Source organism: Geotrypetes seraphini, chromosome 10, assembly GCF_902459505.1.
Source record: "Geotrypetes seraphini chromosome 10, aGeoSer1.1, whole genome shotgun sequence".
Taxonomy (NCBI): Eukaryota; Metazoa; Chordata; class Amphibia; order Gymnophiona; family Dermophiidae; genus Geotrypetes; species Geotrypetes seraphini.
The window spans coordinates 99,820,827-99,848,371 of record NC_047093.1 but is presented as its reverse complement, the minus strand read 5'-3'; the positions used below and the strand labels follow the sequence as shown (position 1 = coordinate 99,848,371).

At 46.3% G+C, this 27,545-nt stretch overlaps 2 protein-coding genes across 4 annotated transcripts in view; one reads left to right on the top strand and one right to left on the bottom strand.

Moving 5' to 3' along the window:
- Positions 1 to 1,764, bottom strand: part of TRAF2 (TNF receptor associated factor 2) — a 217,247-nt gene extending 215,483 nt beyond the window's left edge. For all 3 annotated transcript variants that reach the window (XM_033960745.1, XM_033960752.1, XM_033960751.1), the window contains exon 1: positions 1,668 to 1,764. In XM_033960745.1, the coding sequence (XP_033816636.1) occupies positions 1,668 to 1,702 (35 nt within the window). In that variant the 5' untranslated portion in view covers positions 1,703 to 1,764. The remainder of the gene's footprint in view (positions 1 to 1,667) is intronic.
- The window catches only part of CCDC183 (coiled-coil domain containing 183), a 341,250-nt gene that overhangs the window by 28,520 nt on the left and 285,185 nt on the right, over positions 1 to 27,545 (top strand). Inside the window, exon 2 of the mRNA XM_033960753.1 lies at positions 15,367 to 15,488. Within this exon, the coding sequence (XP_033816644.1) occupies positions 15,408 to 15,488 (81 nt within the window). The 5' untranslated portion in view covers positions 15,367 to 15,407. The remainder of the gene's footprint in view (positions 1 to 15,366; positions 15,489 to 27,545) is intronic.

The following is a 27,545-nucleotide window of genomic DNA, read 5'->3' as shown; positions in this document are numbered from 1 at the left end:
TCTAGTTAGTACCTATGTCAAAATTAGCTATTTTAGGGGTGCTCTGGGGCAGTGTCAGTACTTAACTAGTAATTACAGGGGTAACTGCAGAAATAGGACCACATAAAAATCAGTCCTATATGTATGCAGTGCCCAATAGACAGTTGTGCTGAATATCACACTTAACTGGCTGTGCCTTACCTGGCTCTGCAAACCTGGAAATTCAATGCTGAAGCCCATATATGGCCCAGCATTGAATTTCCAGGCATAATGCTGGTGGTGGTCAGCAAAACAATGAGTGCTGCTGGCTGAATATTGACTGGAATGTTTCCGTATAAACTTATGCACTCAGCTCTAGTAAATTTTGAAAGAAGATATTAGGAACACAAATCCTTTGAATATCAGGTGCTAGGGGCTGCTTAGTGCCAGAGGGTACTTGGAGATCTTTTGCAAGCACCCTCGTGGCCGGCTGCAATCACTGTTGCTAAGAGGTGAGGACTTTTCTGGCTTCATAAAAAAGCTGTAAGTTGCGGAACATGGCCTGTGGACGTGAGTCTGAAGGGGCATGGCCAAAGGGGCAGGACATGCCCCTTCAGAGCTGGGAACAGGGAATTATTGGTGTTTAACAACATGGGGAAAAGAAAAGTGAAGATTGTGCCATCATCTTCTTCTATTACGGGACATATGCACCGTCATCTTCAACCAATGTTATCACCGCTGCTGGATGATAAGGTAATCTTATCCTCTCAATATACTTCCTTGTCCTCAGAACATAAGAAGTGCCATCTCTGGAACAGACCTTAGGTCCATCAAGTCCAGCGATCCGCACATGCGGAGGCCCCGCCAGGTGTACCCTGGCATAGTATTAGTCACCACACCACTCTAAGCTTCTCATAAGAGATGCGCATCTAGCTTACCCTTACCTATGTCACCTTAAGCCACTCATAAGGAGGTGTACATTGTCACACCCCCGATACCGGCTGGTCAGAATAGCTGCCGGGTGGTGTGCACAAACCTCAATCCGGGCGTGCCTTTCCACAAGATCAGGAAACAACAAAAGCAGGTCAATTGAGTTAAAAAAAAAAGTATTGCTTTATTTAACAACAGTCTTGTAGTCCACAATGTATCCACAGTTCTAAAGTCCCAAATCAAAAGAAAAAGGATCAAACAAAACACAGCTCAGACGGTGCAGCTACTAGGTTAGCCTAGGTCTGAGCAGCCCTTTCTCAGCAGTCCTGAACAGTTTCCACAGGTTCTTAATCACCAAGAGGCAAAATGATAATTGGTAATCCAAATCCATTTACTTTAGCTAGCACACTGTAATAGCCTGAGATTAAACAGGCTTTCTCCTGCCAGAACAGGTAAGCTGGCAGGGGTGGGGAGTTGTTGAATTCACTTAAAAAAAACAAAACCTGCCAAAGAATGGCCCCACAATCCCAGCCCAGGATCTTTTGTGAATTCAGACCCCACAACTCCCACTGAAAACACTCATCAGCTAAACTTTCTTCATTATAAAAGAAAAATCCCCAAATTCAAAACATAGTTTACAGTCTTTCAAAATACAGGAGGATTCTTCTAGAGTGAGCTTTAGGAAAGCTCATACCCACACAGCCATCAGAAGTCCCACACCAAACACAATGCAGTTTGAAATAGAAAAAAAAACATAAGGAAAAACTTAACTTTCCTACATGGAGACCTCCTCAGGCTCCCAGGTAATGTCCATTGGTTCCTCAGTCTGTAGTTCATCAAGCAGGCTTGGCAGAGAGGAATCATCCAGGTCTCTCATCTCTATTTCATTTCCGGGTTTGAACATGGGAGCACCTAGCCACAAGTCTCCTTCCAGAGCTGGATCCAGACTGCCTTTGCTCAGTTTGCTCTGCTCTATTTGACCAGCCCTCAGAGAGCCACGCCCTACTCTGAAGGGGAGAAGGGCAGCCTTGTGCTGAGCTTTCTACTGCTTTTCAATTAATTTGAGCAAGTGAATGCTGGATTGGTTAGGGGTTTGTCTCCTAGTGTGCACTTTGTCAGGAGCTACACTAGGCTTAGAGAACTTCATTAACTCCTCCTGTTTCCCCTCCTCCCAGGGCTCCTGCTCTTGGGTACTCTTGCTAGGGCCTGAGGTTTGTGATCTGCTTGCAGGAGAGTTGCTGCATTGATCTGCTCTCCTAACAGGAAGGGGCTTTTGTCCTTTCCCTGGAACAAACCTACTTATAGTGCCGGATTTGTGACAACATCTAACTTACCCTTAAACCCTAGAACGGTGGATTCCGCAATTACCTCTTCTGGGAGAGCATTCCAGGTTTCCACCACTCGTAGCGTGAAGCAGAACTTCCTGATATTTGTCCTGAACCTGTCCCCCCTTAGTTTTAGTCCATGTCCTCTTGTTCTTGTCACATTGGACATTGTAAATAGTTTTTTATCCTGCTCTATTTGGTCGATTCCTTTCAGTATTTTGAAAGTCTCGATCATATCCCCTCGCAGTCTCCTCTTCTCAAGGGAGAACAATCCCAGTCTCTTAAGTTGTTCCTCATATTCCAAGTTCTCCATGCCCTTTATTAGCTTCATTGCTCCTCTCTGCACCCTCTCAAGTACTTTTAAATCTTTCTTTAGGTATGGAGACCAGTGGCGTACCTAGCATATGTGACACCCGGGGCCCATCATTTTTTGACATTCCCCCCCATCTGTACAAAAAAACATGATTTTTAGTAACAAGCCACATGTCACACATGAGTACCTAGGAAAATGCGGCATCTTACATACTGCAGTGAGCAGTACAACATCAATACACCCATTGTAAAACTAAACAAGCCAGATTAGTACAGATCAATCCTAACAAAAAACCATGTCTTTCGAACACACAGAACACAGAAAACACCTTCGCCTAGTATGGAATATGTAATCACAAACTAACCCCTCCCTCTTTTACAAAACTGTAGTGTGGATTTTAGTCATGGTGATAACAGCTCTGACGCTCATAGAATTCTGAACATCAGAGCTGCTACCACCATGGCTGGTGCTAAAAAACGCTCCACAGTTTTGTAAAAGGGGGGGGGGATAAAATAGAAATACATAGACAAAGGTTAAATTGAACCAGTAAGAAGCTGGACTCTGCATACAGTGCACCACAGAAACAGTGACACATGTCTCCTAAAGCAATAAATAGAAAATTTTTTTCTACCTTTGTCTTCTGTGGTTTCTGCTTTCCTCATCTTCTTGTAACTCTCTTCCTTCCATCCACTGTCTGCCTTCTCTCTTCCCTTATATGGCATCTTATCTCCTTCTATGCCCCTTCCAGAAACTGTATGCCTCCCCCTTCCATCTCTCCTTTCACCCCCATTGGTCTGGCATCTCTCTCCTCTCCTTCCCTCTCCCACACCTCTCCTCTCCAAAATACAGCCATCAAGATAATTTTGAGCGCAAAGAAATTTGACCATGTTACCCAACTGCTACAAAAAGCCCACTGGTTGCCTGTAACACATAGGATAACTTATAAAATTGCTCTCCTGACTTTTAAAACATTACAGAACAACACCGCAGCATTTATAGACAGACTCTTGATCCCATACATAGAAACATAGAAAATGACGGTAGAAAAGGGCTATAGCCCACCAAGTCTGCCCATTCCAAATACCTGCCCCCCTGACTTTACTCCCTTAGAGATCCCATGTGAATATCCCATTTTCTCTTAAAATCCGACACACTGCTGGCCTCAATCACCTGCAGTGGGAGTTTGTTCCAATGATCAACCACTCTTTCAGTGAAGAAGTACTTTCTGGAGTCGCCATGAAACTTCCCTCCCCTGATTTTCAGCGGATGTCCTCTGGTGGTCGAGGGTCCTATGAGACAGAAGATACCTTCTTCCGACTCGATACGGCCTGTGACGTACTTAAACGTTTCAATCATGTCTCCCCTCTCTCTTCATTCCTCAAGTGAGTACAGCTGTAATTTATTCAGCCTTTCTTCATACGTGAGATCCTTGAGCCCCAAGCCCATCCTGGTGGCCATTCGCTGAACTGACTCTATTCTCAGCACATCCTTCCGGTAGTGTGGTCTCCAGAATTGAACACAATACTCCAAATGAGGTCTCACCATGGATCTGTATAGCGGCATTATGACTTCAGCTCTCCTGCTGACAAAATCTCTACGGATACAACCCAACATTTGCCTTGCCCTAGTGGAAGCCTTCTCCACTTAATTGGCAACCTTCATGTCATCACTAATGATTACCCCTAGATCATGTTCCGTCGTGGTCCTGGCCAAGATCTCACCATTTAATATGTAAGTTCTGTGCGGGTTTCTCTTACCCAGGTGCATTACCTTATACTTTTTAGCATTGAAGTTTAGCTGCCAAGTTGATGACCACCGTTCCAGCAGTAGTAGGTCCTGCGTCATATTATCTAATCTAATCTAATCCTTAGGTTTGTATACCGCATCATCTCCACATTCGTAGAGCTCGACGCGGTTTACAGTAGGAGAAATAGGAAGGAACTACAACAGAGGGTTAGAGGTAGAAGCTTTTACCTACTATGTTGCAAAGTTTGGCATCGTCGGCGAACAGTGATACCTTTCCTCTAAGCCTTTGGGTCATATCTCTTATGAATAAGTTGAATAGAATCGGGCCCAAGACCGAGCCCTGCGGCACTCCACTGGTCACATCTGACGTTTTGGATGGGGTACCGTTTACCACTACCCTCTGGAGTCTACTGCTCAGCCAATCCCCAACCCATGTAGTTAGAGTGTCCCCTAATCCCATTGATTTCAGCTTGTTCAATAACCTGCGGTGTGGGACGCTATCAAAAGCTTTGCTGAAGTCCAAATATACTACGTCCAGTGACTCACCAGCATCCAGTTGTCTAGTAACCCAGTCAAAAAAGTTAATTAGATTAGATTGGCAGGATCTGCCCTTGGTGAAACCGTGTTGGTGGTGATCACGTAGGTTTTCCTCGTCTAGGATTGTGTCAAGTTTCTGTTTGATCAGTGTTTCCATGATCTTGCTCACTATAGACGTGAGGCTCACTGGTCTGTAGTTTGCTGTCTCTGTCCTGCAGCCCTTTTTGTGGATTGGGATAACGTTAGTAGTTTTCCAGTCCAAGGGGACTCTTCCTGTGCATAGGGAAAGATTGAAAAGCACAGATAATGGCTCCGCCAGGACTTCACTCAACTCTCTGAGCACCCTGGGGTGTAGGTTGTCCGGTCCCATGGCTTTGTTTACTTTGAGTCTTGTTAGTTCATAGTAAACGCTACTGGGCGTAAACTCAAAATCTTGAAACGGGTCTTTTTGGCTAGCTCCCGTCCGAAGCTGTGGACCGGCTCCCGGCGCTTCGCAGGTGAAGACTGAGCAGAAGTATTCGTTTAGTAGTTCTGCCTTAGCAGAATCTGATTCTTCAAAGTTTCCGTCCGATTTCTTCAGGCATTCTATCCCATCTTTGTTTCTTTTCCTGTCCCTAATGTAACTAAAGAAAGATTTATCCCCTTTCTTGATGTTCCGTGCTAGATCCTCTTCTATTCGGAGTTTGGCCTCTCTGACTGCCTTTTTGACAGCTTTAGATCTGTCCAGATAGTCTTCTTTCGTCTCCCGTTTTCCTAAATGTTTGTAGGTGATAAATGCTTCTTTTTCCTTTTTAATGAGGTCGGAAATTTCTGTACTGAACCACTGGGGTCTATTGTTTCTCCTGCGTTTGCTTACTGTTTTTATGTAGTGGTTTGTTGTTTCATGTAGGGTGGATTTCAGAGTTGATCACATATCCTCCACATTGTCAGTTTTTGCTTGGTTATGTAGCTCTTGATGGACAAAATCTCCCATGCGGTCGAAGTCTGTGCCTCTAAAGTTGAGGACCCTCGTCACTGTGTTTGATCTAGAGAAACCTTTCTTGAGGTTAAGCCATACCATGTTATGGTCGCTGGAGGCCAGTGTATCTCCTACTGAGACTTCCGAGACGCTGTCTCCGTTGGTGAGTACCAGGTCTAGTATCGCCTGGTCCCTAGTGGGCTCTGATACCAGTTGCTTGAGTCGTGCACCTTTTATGGAGGTTAAAATTCTTTTGCTGCCACATGTAGTCGCGGAGAGTGAGTTCCAATCTGCATCGGGCATGTTGAAGTCCCCTAATATTACTGTGTCCCCGCACAGAGTGATGTTCTCTATGTCCTCAATTAATTCCATGTCTTTGTCTTCCTGTTGTCTGGGAGGTCTGTATATCACACCACGGTATAGGCATTTTTCATTCCCTCTGGCCAGGTTCACCCAGAGGGATTCCCCGGTGTATCTAACATCTGTGATTCTAGTAGTTTTGATGTTTTCCTTAGTGTATACTGTTACCCCTCCTCCTAACTTATCCTCTCTGTCACGACGAAGTAGGTTGTAGCCTGGTATAACCATATCACACCCATGCGAGTCCGTGAACCAGGTTTCGGATATTGCTACCACGTCTAGGTCGGCGTTTATTATCTCAGTCTCCAATTCCAGAATTTTGTTGCCCAAGCTGTGTGCATTAACATACATAGCCCTCCATACCTGTGAGGAGACTCCCTTTTGAGTTGGTGTGGCTCCTAAATTATCGTTGATAATTCTCCCTAAATTATCGTGGATAGTATGGGTACTTACCTTGAAGGGAAAATGCTTGAGTACCTGATTGTAAAACCGCTTAGATAACCTTGATAGGCGGTATATAAAAAAAATCCTAATAATAATAATAATAACTCAGAAGTGTGGGTGCGACTCGCCTCCTCAGGGTGGTTTCTTATTGCTCTGGAACGTAAGTATGTACCCTCCCCCAACTTACCTAGTTTAAAGCCCTGCGGAGTAGACGGGCCAGTCGATGTCCGAATATGTTCTTTCCTCTCCTGGTTAGGTGGAGTCCGTCTGGTCCCTGTAGTCCCTGGAGCGTCTCACCATGGTCTAGGAATCCAAAGTTCATCTCTATGTGCCATTTGTTAGTCCGTTGGATACGCTCTTCTCTAGCTCTGCCTTTGCTTCTTACTGGGAGAATTGATGAGAAAACCACCTGTGCTTCTATCTGCTTCAGCTTCTTTCCCAGGGCTCCAAAGTCTTTGGGAATGTTCTCCGTAGTACTCCTGGCAGTGTCGTTTATACTACATGGATGAGAAACATGGGAAAATGATCATCGGGCTTTAGAAGTTTGTCTAGACAGGTGGTGACATTCTGGATCCTGGCTCCAGGGAGACAGCAGACCTCTCTTGACTGCAAATTTGGCCTACAAATTGGTCCCTCGGTGCCCCTTAGCATGGAGACCCCAATGACCACCACTCTACGTTCCTTCCGGGGGGGCCGATCAGCGAGCCCTGGATTCGAAGTTATGTGCTGGGTATCCTCCTGAGCCCCATTCGCTATTTCCTCGGCGGTTCCTTCTTGTAAGATCTGAAATCTATTCCTCAGAGTGAGTTGTGGGGTTGTTGCAGAACTACCCTGTTGGAGAGAAAAAGAAGAAGAAGAAAGTGAGAATGAGGTGGGTTTTCTTTGCTTGCCCGTAGAGGAGGTTACCAGTTGCCAGGGACCGGCATCTCTAATCATTTCCTGTACTCCAATCGTTGAATTTAGGGCTGTAGGTTTGGGCGTGTCGAGGATGGACTTGTCATGGGTTCGCTCTGTGATATGTGACAGTTCCAGGATGGCATCGTCGATGAAGGCCTTGTCATCCCTGATGCTCCTCAGGCGCTTCACCTCCTCCCTAAGGCTCTGCAGTTCCTGCAAGATATCCTCATCTACGTTTACCTGTCCCAGCTCCTCTGTCTGCGTAGAAACAGTAGCGTACCTTAGGAGGGGGATGGTCTCGGTCTGCACAGAGACCTCTGCCCTCCCCTGGGTCCCTCCAGACGCTGGAGTGTTGATCTCGATAGTAGCCTTGGTACTCCGTGTCCTCCCTGCCATTTCCAAGTTTGAGAGATTTAGGGCCTGATTCTCCAAAGTGCGTCCCGATTTTAGGCAGCTGTAGGCGTCCTACAGCTGTCTAATCAGCCAATCGGGATGCACGTTTTTTAAAAAAATGCTCCCCAGGCAGGCCGCCTATATTGAAGGCGAGGCCCTTATTCTGTATAGGACGCCCGGGAGAGGTGTCCTATTCAGAATCGGCCTACACTAAACCCCGATTCTGTAACCGGCGTCCATGTTACAGACGCTGGTTAGAGAATTGGGTTAGATTAGACACGCTCAATAGCTAAATTAGGCAAAGTCTTCTTTACCAAAAACAAGCACAACAGTCAAAACTGAAGACTAACATAAAGAGGAGTTCTTGCTCTTGTCACAATACCGCTCTCAGAGACCTGTGATGGTTAAACACAGCTGTGTTTTAAAACCACTTTGACAGGTGATTGGTATCATTCATTGAGCCGGTATGTATATATTGTATATTTTTTTGTGCACACTACTGCAAACAACTATAAAGCTCTTATAAAGTGCAAAATGTAATAAATATTTAAAACGTATATCAAAAATGTGTATCAAAAAATTACTTGGAAATTGCACTTATCTTATAAAAGCTGGTTCGTAGTTAACAAATGGCTAAACGCCCCACGGGACCCGTTTCACCATATGTATTGGCTTCTTCAGGGGTCATATCATTGAAAAAGTGCGACGTAGATTTCGTCTGCACATGAAAAAATGGCGCCATTTTTTCATGTGCAGACGAAATCTACGTCGCACTTTTTCAATGATATGACCCCTGAAGAAGCCAATACATATGGTGAAACGGGTCCCGTGGGGCGTTTAGCCATTTGTTAACTACGAACCAGCTTTTATAAGATAAGTGCAATTTCCAAGTAATTTTTTGATACACATTTTTGATATACGTTTTAAATATTTATTACATTTTGCACTTTATAAGAGCTTTATAGTTGTTTGCAGTAGTGTGCACAAAAAAATATACAATATATACATACCGGCTCAATGAATGATACCAATCACCTGTCAAAGTGGTTTTAAAACACAGCTGTGTTTAACCATCACAGGTCTCTGAGAGCGGTATTGTGACAAGAGCAAGAACTCCTCTTTATGTTAGTCTTCAGTTTTGACTGTTGTGCTTAGATTAGACACGGCCCGCTACACTTATCGCGGCAAGGGATCTCTCTGCCGCTATAAGTATAGCGGGCCGCGGCCCCCTATCCGATCGCTGGCAGGAGGGTGCCCAAACCCTCCTGCCAGAAGATGCCCCCCCCCCAACACTACCGACCGCCCCCCCCCCAACACTACCAACCGCCCCCCCTCCGACATTACTGATCTCCCTCCCACCCTGACACTACCGATCGCTGGCAGGAGGGTGCCCAATCCCTCCTGCCCGAAGACGCACTCTCCCCCCCCGACAATATCGATCGCTGGCAGGAGGGTGCCTAATCCCTCCTGCCCGAAGACGCACCCTCCCCCCCCCTGCGCTAACAACCCCCAAACCTTGCTGGCCAACATTTTAAGTGTTTCTTCCTCTACTAGGGAGACGCGTAGGGCCACCTAGGTTCGCCTAAGGCCCTTAGGCTGCTTAGGCGTCTTGCGGGTCTCCTTAGGCTCCTGGAGGCGCCTTCAGGCCTGCCTGGGGAGCATTTAAAAAAAAACAAAAAACGTGCATCCCGATTGGCTGATTAGACAGCTGTAGGACGCCTACAGCTGCCTAAAATCAGGACGCACTTTGGAGAATCAGGCCCTTAGTGCTGTAAAGAGAAAGATTGAGATATTAGAGTCTGTAAAGAGAAAGATTGAGATTGAGATATTAGAGAGTTTGAGAGATTAGAGAGTTTGTGAGTCTGTAAAGAGAAAGATTGAGATTGAGATATTAGAGAGTTTGAGAGATTAGAGAGTTTAAGAGGCTCAAGGGAAGAGGTTCAAGGGAAGACTCTAACTGTCTGATTGAGAGTGAGTAAGAAAAGTGTATGGATGCAAGAAGAAAAGGGAAGAGTGTGCCTGATTGAGTGTGAGAGTTTAGAGTTTAGGTTTGGCCTTGTTTAAGGCCCTTCTCAAGGCCCTTCGCAAAGGCGCTCTCGCTAAGGCGAGCACCTTTGCCGCTTGCCTTCGTCGTGCGCCGAACGGCTGCGCGCCATTGGCCCGCCTCCTTTTATGGAGGAGCCCGGGCACCTACCGCTGATGCGGTGGGGGTGGGTGGAATTACTCTCGCCGCTACCCCAATGTGAAGAAGAGCTTTGCCGCCCGCCTCGCGCTCTCCCTGCTCACACGCTGAGACTCCTCCCAGAGCTCTAAGATTTATTTCCCAGTATTCTCTTAATGTTCCATCTTTAAAAACAATTGATACACGCCGTACCTTAATTTTTTTCTGTGACCGCTCCTATGACTTGGAATTCTCTTCCTTTATATTTAAGAATCGAAAAAAACTTACAAAAATTTAAAAGCAACCTAAAGTGCTTTCTTTTTAAAGATGCCTTTAGCTGACCACATGATTCTTAATAATGTTGAATGGCTACATTCACCTCCGGGGAAAGTGTCCATAATTTGTTTCTTTTTGTTTCTCATTTTTATCTTCCCATCTCCCTTTTGTATTTACCTTATTTCTTTTCTTTTCTTTCTATAATGATTGTATTTCTCCCCCCCCCCCCCCTCCCTATTTGTTTCTAGGGACTCTACAGTTCCACCTATCCAGTATGTACTTGTTATTGGTCACGTACGTTTTACTTGTCTAATCACTAGCAGATTTGTTATCATGGCCAAGTATGTTCAGTTTGTCAAATATTTATTTGTTTATATGTTATTTTTTTAAATATTTTGTAAATTGCTTTGCATTTTGAACAAGCGTTTAATCAAAAACTGGAATAAACTTGAAACTCTGCAATCCCTTTCCCTTTTTTCCCTCATTTTCTTTTTCAATTTATTTTCTGCATCTGTCTAGATTACGTTCTTACTACCCTCTCATCAATGTCTTTTTTTACTGTCTATCTAAAGCTTGCCACCTCTTTCCCTCACCCCTCCAGTGTTTCCCTAACTCAATCCTTTTCTCCCCATCATGTGCCCTCCTTTTATTTATCCCCTCCTTCCATCATGTACCCTCTTTCTCCAACCCTTCCATCTAGTACCTTCTCTCTCTGTCCACTTCCATCCAGCGTCTGCTCCCCTCTTTCTCTCCTCCCATTTCCTTCCTGCATTTGCTCCCTTATCTCTCCCATCTGCACTTCCATCCAGCAAAGGCTCCCCACTACCATCCAATGTCTGCCCTTTCTCTCGCCATCCACCCCTCTTCAATCAGCATCTGCCCCCTTTCTTTCCCTCCAATATCCTTCCCCCTTATGTCTCTCCCCTTTCTCTGTACATCAATTCTATCAGCACCACCCTTCCATACCACCCTGCCCCCATTCTTTCCCTCCACCACTCTTCCATTCCAGCAATCTTGCTTCTTTCTCTCCCTTCATTCAGCAAGGTCCCAGAATGACTGTAGCTGCCGGCTGTCAGTCCACCCCACTCCGATGTACTTGCTCTGGAGTGGACTCAGCAGCCACATGCTGAAAGGTCCCACGATGACTCGTCTGCTGACTCTGCTCTGGAAGAAGTAAGTTACGTAGGAAGGGGTGGACCCGACAGACGCAGGGAGTTGTGGCAAAGTCCCACAATGACTGCGTCTGCCGGGTCCACCCCTTCCGATGTAACTTACTTCTTCCAGAGCAGAGCCGGCAGATGAGTCATCACGGGACCTTCCTGCACTTCAGCGTAGCTGCCGACTCTGCTGCAGAAAAAGTAAGTCAGAGGTAACGTGATAATTTATTTTTTTCATCAAAAGGGGACATCTATTAATTGACTGTGTATCCTTTCTTTCATTTCTTTCTTTCTGCACTCAGGCCCAACAATTGTCCCTTTCTATTCCCTCCCTCCTTCCTTCCCATGTCCTTAGTGCCCCCAGTGCCTCCTTCCTGTGTCCATAGTGCCCCCAGTGCCTCCTTCCTGTGTCCATGGTGCCCCCAGTGTCTCCTTCCCGTGTCCTTAGTGCCCTCAGTGCCTCCTTCCTGTGTCCATAGTGCCCCCAGTTCCTCCTTCCTGTGTCCATGGTGCCCCCAGTGTCTCCTACCCGTGTCCTTAGTGCCCCCAGTGCTCCTTCCTGTGTCCACAGTGCCCCATCATGTTTCCTTAGTGCCCCCAGTGCCTCTTTCCCTTGTCCATAGTGCCCCCAGTGCCTCCTTCCTGTGTCCATGGTGTCCCTAGTGCCTCCTTCCTGTATCCATGGTGCCCCCAGTGCCTCCTTCCCGTGTTCTTAGTGCCCCAATGCCTCCTTATGTCGCCCCCCCCCCCACTGCCTTCCAGATTTTTCTCCACCCCCAAAGCCAGCCTGCCTGTCTGCCTACCTATCTCCCTCCCTTCCTGCTGCGCTAAAGCCAGCCAGCTTGCCTGCCTACATCCTGCACTACCTACCGTGGAAAAAAAAAAAGCGCCTCTCCCCTTACTTTCTCCCAGTCCGTGCCTGCAATCTTACCTCCACTAGCCAACAAGAAGTCTTTCCGACGTCATTTCTGACGTCGGAGAGGACGTTCCGGGCCAGCCAATCACTGCCTGGCTGGCCCGGAACGTCCTCTCCGACGTCTGAATTGACGTCGGAAAGACTTCTTGTCGGCGGTGGAGGTAGGATTGTAGCAGTGCAGCCGGGGGAAAGGAAGGGCTGGAGGATCTGGCCGGCTGTGCACCCCCCCAAGCTGTGCACCCAGGGCGGACCTCCCCCCCCTTGGTACGCCACTGATGGAGACCAATGTTGGACGCAGTATTCCAAGTGTGGTCTGACTATCGCTCTATAAAGCGGTAGTATTACTTTCTCCAATCTACTTGTGATTCCCTTCTTTATCATGCCTAGCATTCTATTTGCTTTTTTCGCTGCCCTTGCGCATTGCGACAACGGCTTCAGGGTCCTATCGATTATTAATACGCCCAGGTCCCTTTCCTGTTCGGTTTTTCCCAGAGTTGCACCTGACATGCTGTACTTGTGTTCCTTATTTTTTCTGCCTAAATGCCATTTATCTGCCCAATTTTCCAATCGGCTCAAGTCGCTCTGGAATTCCTCGCTGTCCTTCTGCGATTTGATTGCCCGAACTTGATGATCTCACTAGATATTCCATCCTCCAGGTCATTTATGAAGATATTAAATAAGATGGGCCCAAGTACCGAGTCCTGGGGCACACTGCTAGTCATAGTCTCCCAGTCTGTGAATTTCCCATTTATGCCCACTCTCTGCCTTCTGTTCTCCAGCCATTTGCCTATCCATCTTAGTATGTTTCCTTCTATTCCATGGCCTTGCAGTTTCCTGAGGAGTCTTACATGTTGAACGCTTTTTGAAAATCTAAGTATACAATATCCACCGGTTCTCTGCTATCAATTTGTCTGTTCACTGTCTCAAAAAATTAAAGTAGGTTCGTCAAACATGACTTCCTCTTCCTGAATCCATGCTGGTTGGCTCTCATCAGGTCGTGTGTGCCTAAGTGCTGGCTTATGCTATCCTTGATCAGCGCCTCAACCATCTTCCCAGGGACCGACGTGAGACTCACAGGTCTATAGTTGCCCGGTACTCCTCTTGATCCTTTTTTAAATATCGGCATGACGTTCGCTATCTTCCAGTCGTCCGGTATCTGTCCTGTTTGATTGACAGGTTGGCAAGTTTTTGCAATAGTTCATCGATTTCCACTTTTAGCTCTTTCAAGACTCTTGGATGAATTCCATCCGGTCCAGGAGATTTGTCACTTTTGAGTTTGTTGATCTGGCGGTAAATCTGGTCCAAGTCCACTTCTACTGTGGTAAGGCTATCTTCTGTTGCTCCTTTGAACACTTTCACTGCTTCTGTAATTGTTGCCTCTTCAACCAGTTTTAAATCCTACAGGAAGGAATGATTTGCTCTCTGATGATAGGAGAGAATCTTCTCCCTCACAACTATTTGGTTTGGACCCAAATATAGAACTTCCTAAGCAGTGCAGACAAACATCAAGTGCACAATGTTTGACTCCAGTTCAAATGCTAACGGAGTTAAATATGAACTCTTTTCCTAAGTATAAAACCATTACCTTAGCTTGTGATGAATCAAACTGAAACCTCATTACAGGGCACTGTTTCTAAACTTTGTCAATTCTCATTGGAGATTACTTTAAAAGTAACTGATCATGAAACTCGATTGGTTGTACTTGGAAGTAAAGTGGATAAATTAGATTCCTCAGTAGCAACATTGCAAAAGTCAGCTGTATCAAATATTAAAAATAGTATCTTATTAGAGAAAATGGAAAATTTTATGAGGGTTAAAAATCTTAGATTCTTGAATTTTCCTATCTCCCATTATCTTGCACAGTTGGAGCTCCTGAGGCTGTATATGAAAGATATTCTTCAATATCCATATCCTCAGGCCCTTTTACCCCTATATCTTGCCATGTTTGTGCTGGATGGCTAGAAGGATCAATATTTTTACGACAACATTAAATAAAATTATTTTGGGTCCTGGAGAATGGCTTTGTTTAAATGCAGATTATGTTTTCCTTTTGATTCCTATTGATTTGAATCTGGATAATCTTTCTGACAAGTTGTCAAATGCGATAGCAAGAGTTAGAAACATAGAAGATGACGGCAGAAAAGGGCCATAGCCCAACAAGTCTGCCTACTCTAATGACCTACCCCCCTTGATTTTACCTCCCTAGAGAACCCACGTGTGTATCCCATTTCCTTTTAAAATCTGGCACGCTGCTGGCCTCAATCACCTGTTTACATTTGATAATATTTATTACATCCCCAGGAACTTCAGGGATATTGCTGAAGGAGAAATGGATCAGTTAGTATCTCCTGATAGTTTGAATATCTCAGTTTTTAGAATCATCTATAGATATTATTGCTATGCGAGCCATTTAAGACAGAATTAGAAAAGCAAGCTATTCTTAAATTGCATTTTGCTAAGAAAACAGGCCCTATTCTGTGGGCAGCAATTGAGTTTTTTTCTGATGTTGCCAGACAGACGCAATTTTGGAGAAGGCAGTTCCTACAGCTTAAACCTAAGGTTTTGGCAGTGGGAGCTACTTTCTCATAGGAAAAATTGTGTTTTTGTGTATTTCCTTTATGTAATAGTGTGATTTGCCTATATTTGGTTATGTATGTAACAAATGGAAAAAAAAAGAATATCAAGTGCTATGTGTTATTTATTTATTTAGACCTGACAGATTTCCTTCTGCTCCTAAGGTTTCTAAACTAATTGGTATTGGTCTCTCCTGGGCTACAATACCATGAGCAATCATTGTCAGTCACCTGGTATTTTTAACCCCTTTATGACACTTATCCAATTATGCCACCATCAGTCCTGGCTTAGGGGCAACAGACTAACAATCCCTTCCAGAACTTGCTGTGTATGTGCAATGAAATTTTATTCTTTGATGGCTGAGATTCCATCTTTACCTGCTCCAACAGTGCTGTGAACAAAATATCTTTGCCTTTTCCAGAGAAAGGAAGTCAGTCATTTGGGGATGCATCACGGGCCACCATGACCAATAACAAAGAAGCTATTGCAAATCTGAAAACAAAGCTAGAGGATGATCTCCAGGAGTTAAGGAAAGCAAGAAAGGTATTTCAGGCTGGAGGCCTATTTTTATTTACAAGTAAAATGGGTTCACTACCTCCGTGTCATGAGGAACATTCAGTGAGTCCTATCCAGCTTCTCCATGTTCCAGACTGTTTGGAGAAAAGAGAATTTGAAAATACCAAGGCTGACTCAGTGTTCTTTGTAGCTTGGAGTTAATAGTTAGTTGTGTTCTTAGTGTTGTTTACTACCTTTCTGCTTCTGCATTCTTTATTCTCAATTTCTTATCAAAGCCTGACACTTCCACATATGCTGATGCGCTACCTCAGCATGCTTTGAGTGGACAACTTAGGTGAACTTTTCCCTAAGGCAGCTTTGTGAAACACAGATTCCCTGTTGGGTAATTTGATTTGAAGCTAATTTCATTAGGTTTTTGAGTCCTTACCTTTTAAAATAAGAGCAATTTGGCAATTTCATTCAATATGTATACTGGTTATGGTGTTTAAAATGATAATTCAGTGAAGTACAATGTAATTAAAATGTGCCAAATTATACCGTAATTAGAGAAGACTTTCCTCTTTTCCTATCTTTGAGTGGAGTTTTTCCTGACCTATGATTAAACAATTCTAATCTTAATGTATTGTTGCTTTGGTTAAAAAATGTCTAGTGAGGTCTTTTTATCCACTTTATTAAATTTTTGTTATGCTTTTTGAAAAATAATTATTGGGAAAAGAAATATCCTTCCTTAATTTGAGTGGCATTTTTTATGAGTTTCTGAATTTCTACACATTCTCCCTGTTTATCTAGTCTTGTGGTATAACAAATCACAATAAACTTGGACACTTATAGGCCCATTTACAAAACTATGGCAAAAAGTGATCTTAGCACACACTCGCACACTAAGAACATTTCTACTGCAGCTAGAAAATGGCCAACTTTTCCATTTGCTGATTTAATGGCCATACACTAATGTTGCCATTAGCAAGTGAGCTAAGTTCTGCTATGAGTAGAAAGAACAGAATAACAAGATAAGTGCTGTTGCAGTACCGATGCATTATAATTGAGGCATTAAAATGGCTTGAATATTTTGGTACAGTTACAATAGAATATATAATGGTAAGACCAAATTCCTGGAAACTACAAGGGACTGTTTCATGGAACAGCTGGTCACAGAACCAACACGGGGGGATGCCACTCTTGACCTAATCCTCAACGGGCTAGGGGGACCTGCAAAGAAGGTGGCGGTGCTAGGACCCCTAGGAAACAGCGATCACAACATGATCCAGTGCAAGCTGGAAATTGGATCATCAAAGGTGAAAAGAACCACAGCGACAGCACTCAACTTCAAAAAAAGGGAATTATGATGGCATGAGGAAAATGGTGGGAAAGAAACTCAACGGCAGCGCAAGGAAGATGGAGTCTGTAGAAAAAGCCTGGTCCCTACTCAAGGGCATGGTGCAAGAGGCACAGAACCTGTACATCCCCAGATTCAGGAAGGGGTACAAAAAAAACCGAACCAAAAAACCAGCGTGGATAACAACTGCAGTGAAAAAGGCGATAAGTGACAAGAAAGCATTGTTAAAAAAATGGAAAAAGGACCAAACAAAGGACAACCAAAAGGAGCACAAAGAACACCAAAGGGAGTATCACCGTGTGGTTAGGAAAGCTAAAAGAGAATATGAGGAGAGACTGGCGGGGGAAGCAAGAAACTTCAAATCGTTCTTCAGATATGTGAAGGGGAAGCAATCGGCAAGGGAAGAAGTGGGGCCATTGGATGATGGAGACAAAAAAGGAGTGGTAAAGGAGGAAAAAGAGATAGCTGACAGGTTAAATAAGTTCTTCACGTCAGTCTTCACGAGGGAGGACACATCCAATATTCCGGAACCTGAGGACATCGTAAATGGGGATCGGGATGAAAAGCTGGTCCAACTAGAGGTAAGCCAAGAGGATGTCCTCAGGCAGATAGACAGACTAAAGAGCGACAAATCGCCAGGTCCGGACGGCATTCACCCAAGGGTACTCAAGGAACTAAGGAACGAAATAGCAGAGCCACTTCGCCAAATATGTAACCTATCCTTAAAAACTGGAGAGATCCCGGAGGATTGGAAAATTGCAAATGTCACGCCCATCTTCAAGAAGGGTTCAAGGGGGGACCCTGGAAACTACAGGCCGGTGAACTTGACCTCGGTCCTGGGAAAGATGATGGAAGCACTGATTAAGGACAGTATCTGTGAACACATAGAAAACAATGGACAGCTAAAGTCGAGCCAGCACGGCTTCTGCAAGGGTAGGTCATGCCTCACAAACTTATTGTACTTCTTTGAGGGGGTAAACAGCCAGGTGGATAAAGGGGAATCCATTGACATCATTTACCTTAACTTTCAAAAAGCCTTCGACAAGGTACCGCACAAAAGACTGCTTAAAAAGCTGTGGAAACACAGGGTGCAAAGGAAGGTCCACCGATGGATCAAAAACTGGCTGGCAGACAGGAAACAGAGGGTTGGAGTAAAGGGCCATTACTCAGACTGGCATTGGGTCACGAGCAGAGTTCCGCAGGGGTCGGTGCTGGGACCGCTCCTGTTCAATATATTTATTAATGACCTGGAGGCGGGAACAAATTGCGAAGTTATTAAATTTGCGGATGACACCAAACTCTACCGCAGGGTTGAAACCATGGAAGACTGCGAAGATCTGCAAAGGGACCTAACGACGCCAAAAGAATGGGCCAAGAAATGGCAAATGAACTTTAACGTAGGGAAATGCAAGGTCATGCATGTAGGGAAAAAGAACCCGATGTTCAGGTACAAAATGGGGGGATCACTGCTAGTGGTAAGTAACCTTGAAAGAGACCTGGGAGTGATGGTAGACACATCTTTGAAGGCGTAGGCATAGTGCGCCACAGCCTCAAGAAAAGCAAACAAAATGTTGGGTATCATTAAGAAGGGTATCACGACCAGTACAAAGGAGGTCATCCTGCCACTGTATCGTGCAATGGTGCGACCGCATCTGGAGTACTGTGTCCAGTACTGGTCGCCGTACCTCAAGAAGGACATGGCAGTACTTGAGGGAGTCCAGAGAAGAGCAACTAAACTGATAAGGGGTATGGAAAACCTCTCATATACTGACAGACTGAAAAAGCTGGGGCTGTTCTCCCTGGAAAAGCGGAGACTTAGAGGAGACATGATAGAAACCTTCAAGATCCTGAAGGGTATAGAAAAGGTAGACAGGGACAGATTTTTCAGATTATGGGGAACCACAAGTACAAGGGGACACTCGGAGAAATTAAAAGGGGACAGATTTAGAACAAATGCCAGAAAGTTCTTTTTCACCCAGAGGGTGGTGGATACATGGAACGCGCTTCCGGAGGCTGTGATAGGCCAGAGCACGTTACAAGGCTTCAAAGAAGGTTTGGATAGGTTCCTAGAGGATAAAGGAATTGAGGGGTACAGATAGGAGTAGCGGTAGGTTATAGGGATAGTCTGGGACCATTGCTCAGGCAATGGGCCTGATGGGCCACCGTAGGAGCGGACCGCTGGGCGAGATGGACCTCTGGTCTGCCTCAGTGGAGGCAACTTTTTATGTTCTTAAGAGACAAAGGATGTAATATATTTGGTGGTGAGGTGGCTTATGTTAGGTTCACCATTGGAGCCTAACCAGCCAAAGAAATTTGGGCTAAAACATTACTTAAGTCTTGACCTTATATACCTTTTGATATTGATGAATGTGACTTACCCGTTGAACATTGTGACTAATAACAGAGGAGGAAGTGACGTCACCTCGCTGAATGGCAGCGTGAAGCAGAAGCTCCGTTGGGCTTTTGTGAAAATTTGCGAGTGGCGCTTCCACAGCGTTGTTTCTTTGCCACTATTTTCGGCTGCCGGGGTCCCCTTGCTAATGGCGACTCGTAAACGACTGGACAAATTTAAATTTTTCGGCGACCCGCCGGAAAAATCGGGCCCGGAGGTGGTGAGTGGCATGGGCGAGAAAAAAAAGATGGCAGCCGGGCCGGCGATTCAGTCTGAGTCGGAAGACGAAGGCATCTCCGATCAGCGGGGGGAGGCTGGAGAGGCACCGAAAAAATCAATGGCTGCCTGGTTTACGGAGCTGAAAGCTGAAATAATTGGAGTGAGGGGAGATGTGCGGGCGGCGATTGTAGAGCTCCGTACAGAGGTCAGCAAGCTGGGAGCTCGTGTTTCAGCTTCTGAGGACCACGTGGCTGCTCTTAATACCACAGTATCCACTACCTCCGATGTTACGGGTCGCCTATCGACTGAGCTCCGGGAACTACAGGCACAAGTTGAAGACTTGGAGAACCGCTCTCGGAGATGCAACCTGCGGTTTAAAGGCATCCCTGAAACGGAAGCTTTCCGGGACAGTAAAGAGGTGGTAAGAGCCTTTTGTGCACATCTACTGAGGGCTGATGGAGCTGAAGTCCCTGAGTCTATCGTTTTGGTGCGGGCCCACCGCAGTCTGGGAGCTCCCAGGGCACACGAGATATAATAGCCTGCTTTGGGGAGTTTACACTGAAGAAACGTATTTTATTAGCTGGCCGCAGACAAGCAGCTCTCCGATGGAAAGATCTGGCCGTGGGAGTTTTCCAGGATTTGGCGTGGTCTACTTTGCAGAAGCGCAGAGCGTTTAAAGATGTCACGCAAGTGCTGCGCTCTGGAGGCCATAAATATCGGTGGCTATTCCCCTTTGGCATATGGATGACCATTAATGGAACATCTCGGCGAGTGACCACAGTGTCGGAAGCTTGGGCGGAGATGAGAGCTCTGGGCTGCGGGACTCCGATGGAAGGGGACAGACCTCCGGCAGTAGCATCCACTTCTGCGCAAAGTGAGTCTTGGAGTACAGCGTTGCGCTCTGGCAAGAAATCTGCGAAATCCCAGACCTGAACGTGTTTGGACACTGGTAAAACTATTTTGATCTGCCTCGCTGCTGGGCTTTGACTGGGCCTGTTGAGCGCAGGCCCTTGGAACTGCCTGGGAGACTTGGAGACATTGGTTTGAAACTGCTCCCTTTGAATGGGGCTTTTTGGTTTATTATGTACTGTTCTCATGGTGTAAGTTTGAGGTTGTATGGTTCTCTGGTTGTTGGGGTTTGGGATCTGGTGGGTTCAGTGTTTGCAAGTATGGGGTGTGAGGGGTTGGGGGAGTGCTTGGAAGATGAGTGCAGGATAGAGAGGGGTGGAATGGCATATTGTGACTGTGGGGGAATTCATTTGTTGGAAGTTTCATTGACTTTATGGATGAGTGATGATTGCCTTTGGGGGAGGATTGCACTTTCTACACGCTGGCGAATCCTGAGGCTCGGGATTCGAAACAGTGCAGGAGAAGGGGGAGGGGGGTGGGATCTGGGGGGGTTAGGGTGGGGGGCAGGACAGGGAAGGAGGGGGATAAGCTCTTCATTATAGGTTCGTGGAATGTTAATGGACTTAATAGTCCGGGTAAGCGCAGTATTGTAATTAAAGAGTTGGTACGCTTGCAATGGGATGTTTGTTTACTCCAGGAACTTGGAGGCGAGGAGGATGGCAGTTTGAATGCAGAGCTCCTCTCCCTGGAAAATCTGCCTGCTTTTAAATATCAGCAGCAGTGGGAGATCAATTGCTTTTACACCTAAGTAGCAACGGGACCAACCCACCAAAAACCCACAGTCCCGGTCCTGCAAAAATATGAGCTCCACCCTCCCTGCAGTTCGCTAGGAAAATCAACTGCTTTTACACCTAAGCAGCAGCAGGACCAGCCACCACTACCAAGAGCCCTTTGCCCCGATCCAGCCAGGCATGTGAGCTCCTCCCTCTGCAGTCCATTGGAGAGATCAATCTACCTGCTTTTAAATATCAGCAACAGTGGGAAATCAACTGCTTTTACACCTCAGCAGCAGCGGAACTATCCACAACTACCAAGAGCACACAGACCCGATCCAGCCAAGAGTGTGAGCTCCACCTCCCCCTGCAGTCCACTAGGAAGATCAACTGTTTTTTACACCTAAGCAGCAACAGGACCAGCCACCACTACCGAGAGCCCTTTGCCCTGATCCAGCCAAACAAGTAAGCTCTTCCCCCAGCATTCCGTTGGAAAAATCAATATGCTTGCTTTTAAATATTATCAGAAGTAGGAGATCAACTGCTTTTACACCTAAGCAGCCTATAATAGGAGCCCTTGCCCCGATCCAACCAGGCATGTGAGCTCCTCCCCCTGTATCCCGTTTAAGAGATCAATCTACCTGCTTTAAATATCAGCAGCAGTAGAAAAACAACTGCTTTTACATACAAGCAGCAGCGAGACCTACCGCAACCACCAAGAGCCCACAGACCTGATCCTGCCGGGAGTGTGAACTCCTCCCCCTGCAGTCCATTGGAGAGATCAATCTGCCTGCTTTTAAATATCAGCAGCAGTGGAGATCAACTGCTTTTACACCTAAGCAGCAACGAGACCAGCCACAACCACCGAGAGCACACAGACCCGATCCTACCAAGAGTGTGAACTCTTCCCCCCATGCAATCCGCTAAGAAGATCGACTGTCGGCTCCGGGCGGCTTTCCCGCAGAGGAGAGAATCCTGCATTCACCGTGGGCCTCATCTGGGGCAGCCTCCTTGGAGCGGCTGGGGCACGGGCAGTGTGTCTGGGAGGGAATGCATGGATGGGAGAACATCGCAGGAGAAGAGACATAGGCATCCTGGGACTGTCTGCCAAGTCTCTTCCCTGAAGAAGCCCTTTCTGGAAACGTAAATCGCTCCTCCTAAACTTACTTGCTCCACTTCATCACTGACGCTGAAACCGTGGATTGAAGACAAAGTTTTATTTTATTTTTCTTTCCAGCTTATGATTTATCTTTAATCTTATCTATTGTTTTACCTTTTGTCTTTGTTTTGTTCTATTTCTATCATTTAAATTTCTCCAGAATTCTACTGTTCAACGGCTCCCCCTTCTGCTTCTATTCCTTTCTCTCCTCTCTTCTACCTTCCAAAGTATTTAGATCAATGCTGTCTTGTTAAAATGTTTATTTTATTTTTATTTTTCCTCTAACTCTACTTTTCACTTCTCTATTACCCTCCAGGTACTTTAGTTAGATTGTGAGCCTTCGGGACAGTAAGGGAATTTTTCAAGTACCTTTCTTATTTCTAATTTTAATGTATATTTTCTGTAAACCGCTTAGAACCTAACGGATGTAGCGGTATATAAGAAATAAATTACATTACATTACATTACATTTAAGGCCTCGAGATGTAGCAGTCCTACAATCTCCCTATTTTGATCAAATCTGGACCCACCAGGGGTCGGTGCCGGGGAAGAGGGTGGGAGGGGTGGCCATATTGGTTAGAAAAGGACTGGGTCTAGTGGTTCAACAAGTCTTTCGGGATGGGGCAGGGAGATGTTTGGCTATAGTGGCTACCTTACAGGGCCGTCCCATCACTATTATAAATCTGTATGGTCCCAACACTGGTCAAGCAAAATATTTTGGGTCCCTTAGAACTGAATTGGTGGGTTTTGTGAAAGGCTCTGTTTATCTGGGTGGAGATTTTAATGTTACCCCGGATGTTCATCTGGATCACTCTGTGGGAGGGACTCGTTCTCCGACTAGGGCCGCTAGAAAGGCTCTTCTTTCTTTGTTTTCTTCTCTGGGCTTGGTAGACAGTTGGAGGTTGTCTCATCCAGTGCAGCGCTCTTACACTCACTACTCTCATGCACATAGATCGTATGCGCGAATTGATGGGGTATGGGTTCATCGTAATTCCTGGGGCGGGATTCGACAGGCCGAAATTGGTGCTATCCAAATTTCTGACCACACGCCAGTGTGGGTAGCCTGTGCAGGTTATTGGGAGGGGGTGGGACGTCGTTTTTGGAGACTTAATGAGTCTTTATTAAAAGATCCAGCTGTAATTTGAGAGGTGGGTACGACCGTGGCTCAGTTCCTTCAACATAATGATAACAATACGGTCACTGATGCGACTCTGTGGGATGCACTGAAGGTGGTGGTACGGGGCGTTTTTATTAAATGGGGTGCTCGCCGAAAACATTTGCGGGCGCAGCGTTCTTTAGCACTTCATGAACAACTGGAGCAATTGACGAAGTTGCATCAGAGACATCAGGGCCCCTTAGTATATGAACATCTTGTTAAGGTTCGTGCGGAACTCTCCTTACTACAGATGGAGGAGTATGAGTTCTTGCGGTTGCGCCTACGCCAAACTGTTTATGAGTATAATAACACACCTGGATCTCGCTTAGCTCGACTTATAAAGCTGAAGCAGGTGAGAGCGACTATTACAAAGATTCGGGATACTGCGGGCACTGTGCATTGTACCGATTCGACTATTAGCTCCGTTTTCTTCGATTTTTATTCAGACTTGTATCGGCCATCGGTGGGGCAAGATTCCACTGCCATTGAGGGGTACCTTTCTGCGTTGCGGCTGCCGCAGCTTTCGGACACTGATAGAGATTTGCTTAATGAGCCTATTGAATTAGGGGAAGTGCTGGGAGTCATTGCTAATTTGAAGTTGGGTAAATCGCCTGGGCTAGATGGGTATACTAATCAATTTTATAAACTTTTTCGTGAGATTCTGGCTCCATTATTGGTCCGCGTAGCGAATGGAGTACGGGGAGGTTCCCCGTTGCCCAATTCAATGGGGGAGGCAGGGATTTCGGTCTTGCTTAAGCCGGGCAGAGATCCTATTGGGTGTGGGTCGTATAGACCGATTTCGTTGTTGAATACTGATGCAAAAATTCTAGCGAAAGTTTTGGCTCTTCGTTTGGGAAAGGTACTGCCCTCTCTGGTACATTTGGATCAATCTGGTTTTATTCAAAAGCGGCAGGTTTGTGATAATATTAGACGAACGTTGCATCTTTTGTGGGCTGCACAGCGGACTTCTGCAAAAGTTGCCTTTTTGGCGATTGATGCAGAGAAGGCTTTCGATCAAGTGGCATGGGAATTTTTATGGCAGGTGATGCATCGGATGGGGCTGGGCTCTTTCTTTTTGGCTTGGGTGCAAGCCTTTTATAGGGCTCCTAAGGCTACTGTGCGTATTAATGGGATTTATAGCGAATTTTTTTCCATAGGGAGAGGCACTCGACAGGGCTGTCCTTTATCTCCCTTGTTGTTTGCTCTCTCTATGGAACCCTTAGCCATTCGTATTCGGGAACATGAGGATTTATTGGGGGTGAAGGTGGGAGATTTTGAACATCATTTAGCACTGTTCGCCGATGATGTGTTGTTGTATGTTCGGGACCCGGAGGTTTCATTGCCGATTCTTGTTGACCTTTTTTTGGAGTATGGGAGGGTTTCGGGATTTACGGTGAATATGGATAAATCTGAACTGTTGAGTGTTACCTTGGGAGACGAAGACCAACGTCGTTTGGCTGTCCGGTTTCCTTTCCGTTGGGCGCCTGGGGTTATCCGTTACTTGGGGATTCGTTTACCTGCAGACTTATCCCAATTGTTTACTGTTAACTATGCACGGCTTATTCAACAGATCAGGAATGATATTCAACGCTGGAATGGGTTTTGTGACTAAATAACATACCGAGTGAATGTTCAGTGATTGCTATTAGCATAAGAACATAAGAATTGCTGCTGCTGGGTCAGACCAGTGGTCCATCGTGCCCAGCAATCCGCTCCCACGGCAGCCATTAGGTCATAGACCAGTGCCCTAACTGAGACTAGCCTTACCTGCATACGTTCTGGTTTAGCAGGAACTTGTCTAACTTAGTCTTGAATCCTTGGAGGGTGTTTTTCCCTATAACAGCCTCCAGAAGAGCGTTCCAGTTTTTCACCACTCTCTGGGTGAAGAAGAACTTTCTTACGTTTGTACGGAATCTATCTCCTAACATTTGTGCACTTTGTAGGCAGTAAGGCCCGGATTCTGTATAGGATGCCTGGGAGGGACGTCCTATACAGAATCGGGCCTACACTAACTCTGATTCTGTAACCGACGTCCATGTTACAGACGCTGGTTACAGAATCGGGTTAGAGTAGATGCGGCCACTACACTTATCACGGCAAGGGATCTCCCTGCCGCGATAAGTATAATGGCAATAGGTATAGTGGCCACAGCCTCCTGTCCTGCCTCTGATGATTGCGAGCAGGTAGGTGCCCAACTCCTCCTACTGGAGGATGCCCCAATGGCCCCCGATCGCCAGCAGGAGGGTGCCCAACCCCTCCTGCCGGAAGGCCGCCCCCCCACGGACCCCCACCCAACCTCCGCCCCCACTAACCTTTAATTGTTGGCCGGACAGGTCTTGCTACCGTCCAGCCGGTAGGCCCACCTCGTTGAAATGAGGCGGGCCCGCCCCTTTCCGGCCCATCCCCGCTAAGCCTAAGGCCTGATTGGCCCAGACTCTAGGATTATCGGGTCCTCCCATCCCCACCCAGATGAGGACAGAGCTTGCAGGAATGGGGCAGGGACAGGAAAATAACTCACGGGGACAGGACAGGAAAAAGAGTTCCCACAGGGACAGGGAAAAATTTGTCCCCATGTCATTCTCTAGTTGTACCTGCCATGCAGTGCAGGTTTCTTTCCAAATGCTTTTGATTTTTTTTTTTTTGGGGGGGGGGGGGAGGAGGATATCCACAATGAACATGCATGAGAGAGATTTGCATACCAAGAAGGCAGTGCAGGCAAATCTCTCTCGTGCATATTCATTTTGGATATCCTGAAAACCTGGCCTGCCACTAGATCTCGAGGACTGTACTTGGGCAGCCCTGCTTTAAAGGAAATGCTGCAGCACTCAGAAAGTGTGGATAAAGATATGGGCAAGACTCTGAGGAGTGAAACAACTGTCCCTAAAAATAGGCCCAGAGCACTGCAGTTTAAACATCATCCTTTAAATACTAGTTCTATAACTGTCAAACTCCTAAGACCTGTTCAGATTTTCAAAGGAAATTGACATTAGGGAAAGGCAAGGAGCTACAAGTCCCAGTATGCCCCGGGGTGGGAAGTATACAAACCAGGGATGGGATTGTTAAGACAACCAGCCCAAGTGGGAAAGGCTGTAATCAGCTGAGAACAACCCAGTATGTTGCTAACATGAGGCAGTGTAGCTCAGCTGGTGTGAGTTCTAATCATAACCGAGTGGGAGAAAAGGGAATGGCTGCTAGGGAACAGGGGAAGCCCACACCATCTCCCAAAACAAGGCTGTCTGATGCAGAGAGGAGTTTACTCTAGCTCAGGGCTGGAAAGCAACAAGCCGCCCACTCTCTAAATTCCCAGGTAAAAGCCTCTAAGCTGAATTTGCTAATGATGTTGGGGACATTGAAATGAAGCAAGATTCTATGGAGGAAGAAATAAATGCCTGGGAAATGGAGTCTGTGGAGTGTGGGGTTGGATAAGGTGACCATACGTCCCATTTTGAACAGGACCGTACCGTTTTTGGATCCCCTGTCTCGTTGTCCCCACACACAGCTTTGGGATGCTGAAATGTCCCGCTTTCACAAAGAGCGTCCTGATGTTGTGTGTTGGGACAATGGGACAGGGGATCTGAAGCAGTGTTCAACCGCCGGTCCACAAAAATGTCCTGCTGGTCCGTGGAGATCAGGGAGCCCTATAAACTTGCCTGCAGCAGTGGCAGTAGCTTCAGCGCAGCGATTCAATTAGGCAGCCTTGGGGCTTTTGCTGAGTCGTGGCCTGCTTCTGATGATGCAACTTCCTCTTTCCTCAGAGGTGGGCATAACCCATCAAAGGACCCAAGGTTGCCTATTTGAATCGATGTAATGATGATACTGAGAGCTGCTGGTAGGGGAAGGGAAGGGAGGCGAGGAGGGTGGAGGGGAGGAGAGGAGGGACAGACGGTCAGATGCATCCCCGCTTCCCAGTACCAGCTCTGCTCTTGCAAACCCACTTGTTCCCCTTTTCTGGCAGCGGTGGGCAACTTGGCCTGGGACCCGAGTCTTGTACATTGCACGCTGGAGCATGAAGTCAGCCTGCACTTTTCCCTGGGAGGGCTGCAATTGCCCACAAATGACAGCAAATAGGGTCAGCCTCCAGTAAGATATTTGAACAGGAGTACAACCTGCAGACGCACACTAAATCTCACCCTTTACTCCCCACCTCCCGCCTCATCCCCACCCCCCCCTGGTTAGAGCTTCTTTCAGATCGCTGGTCTT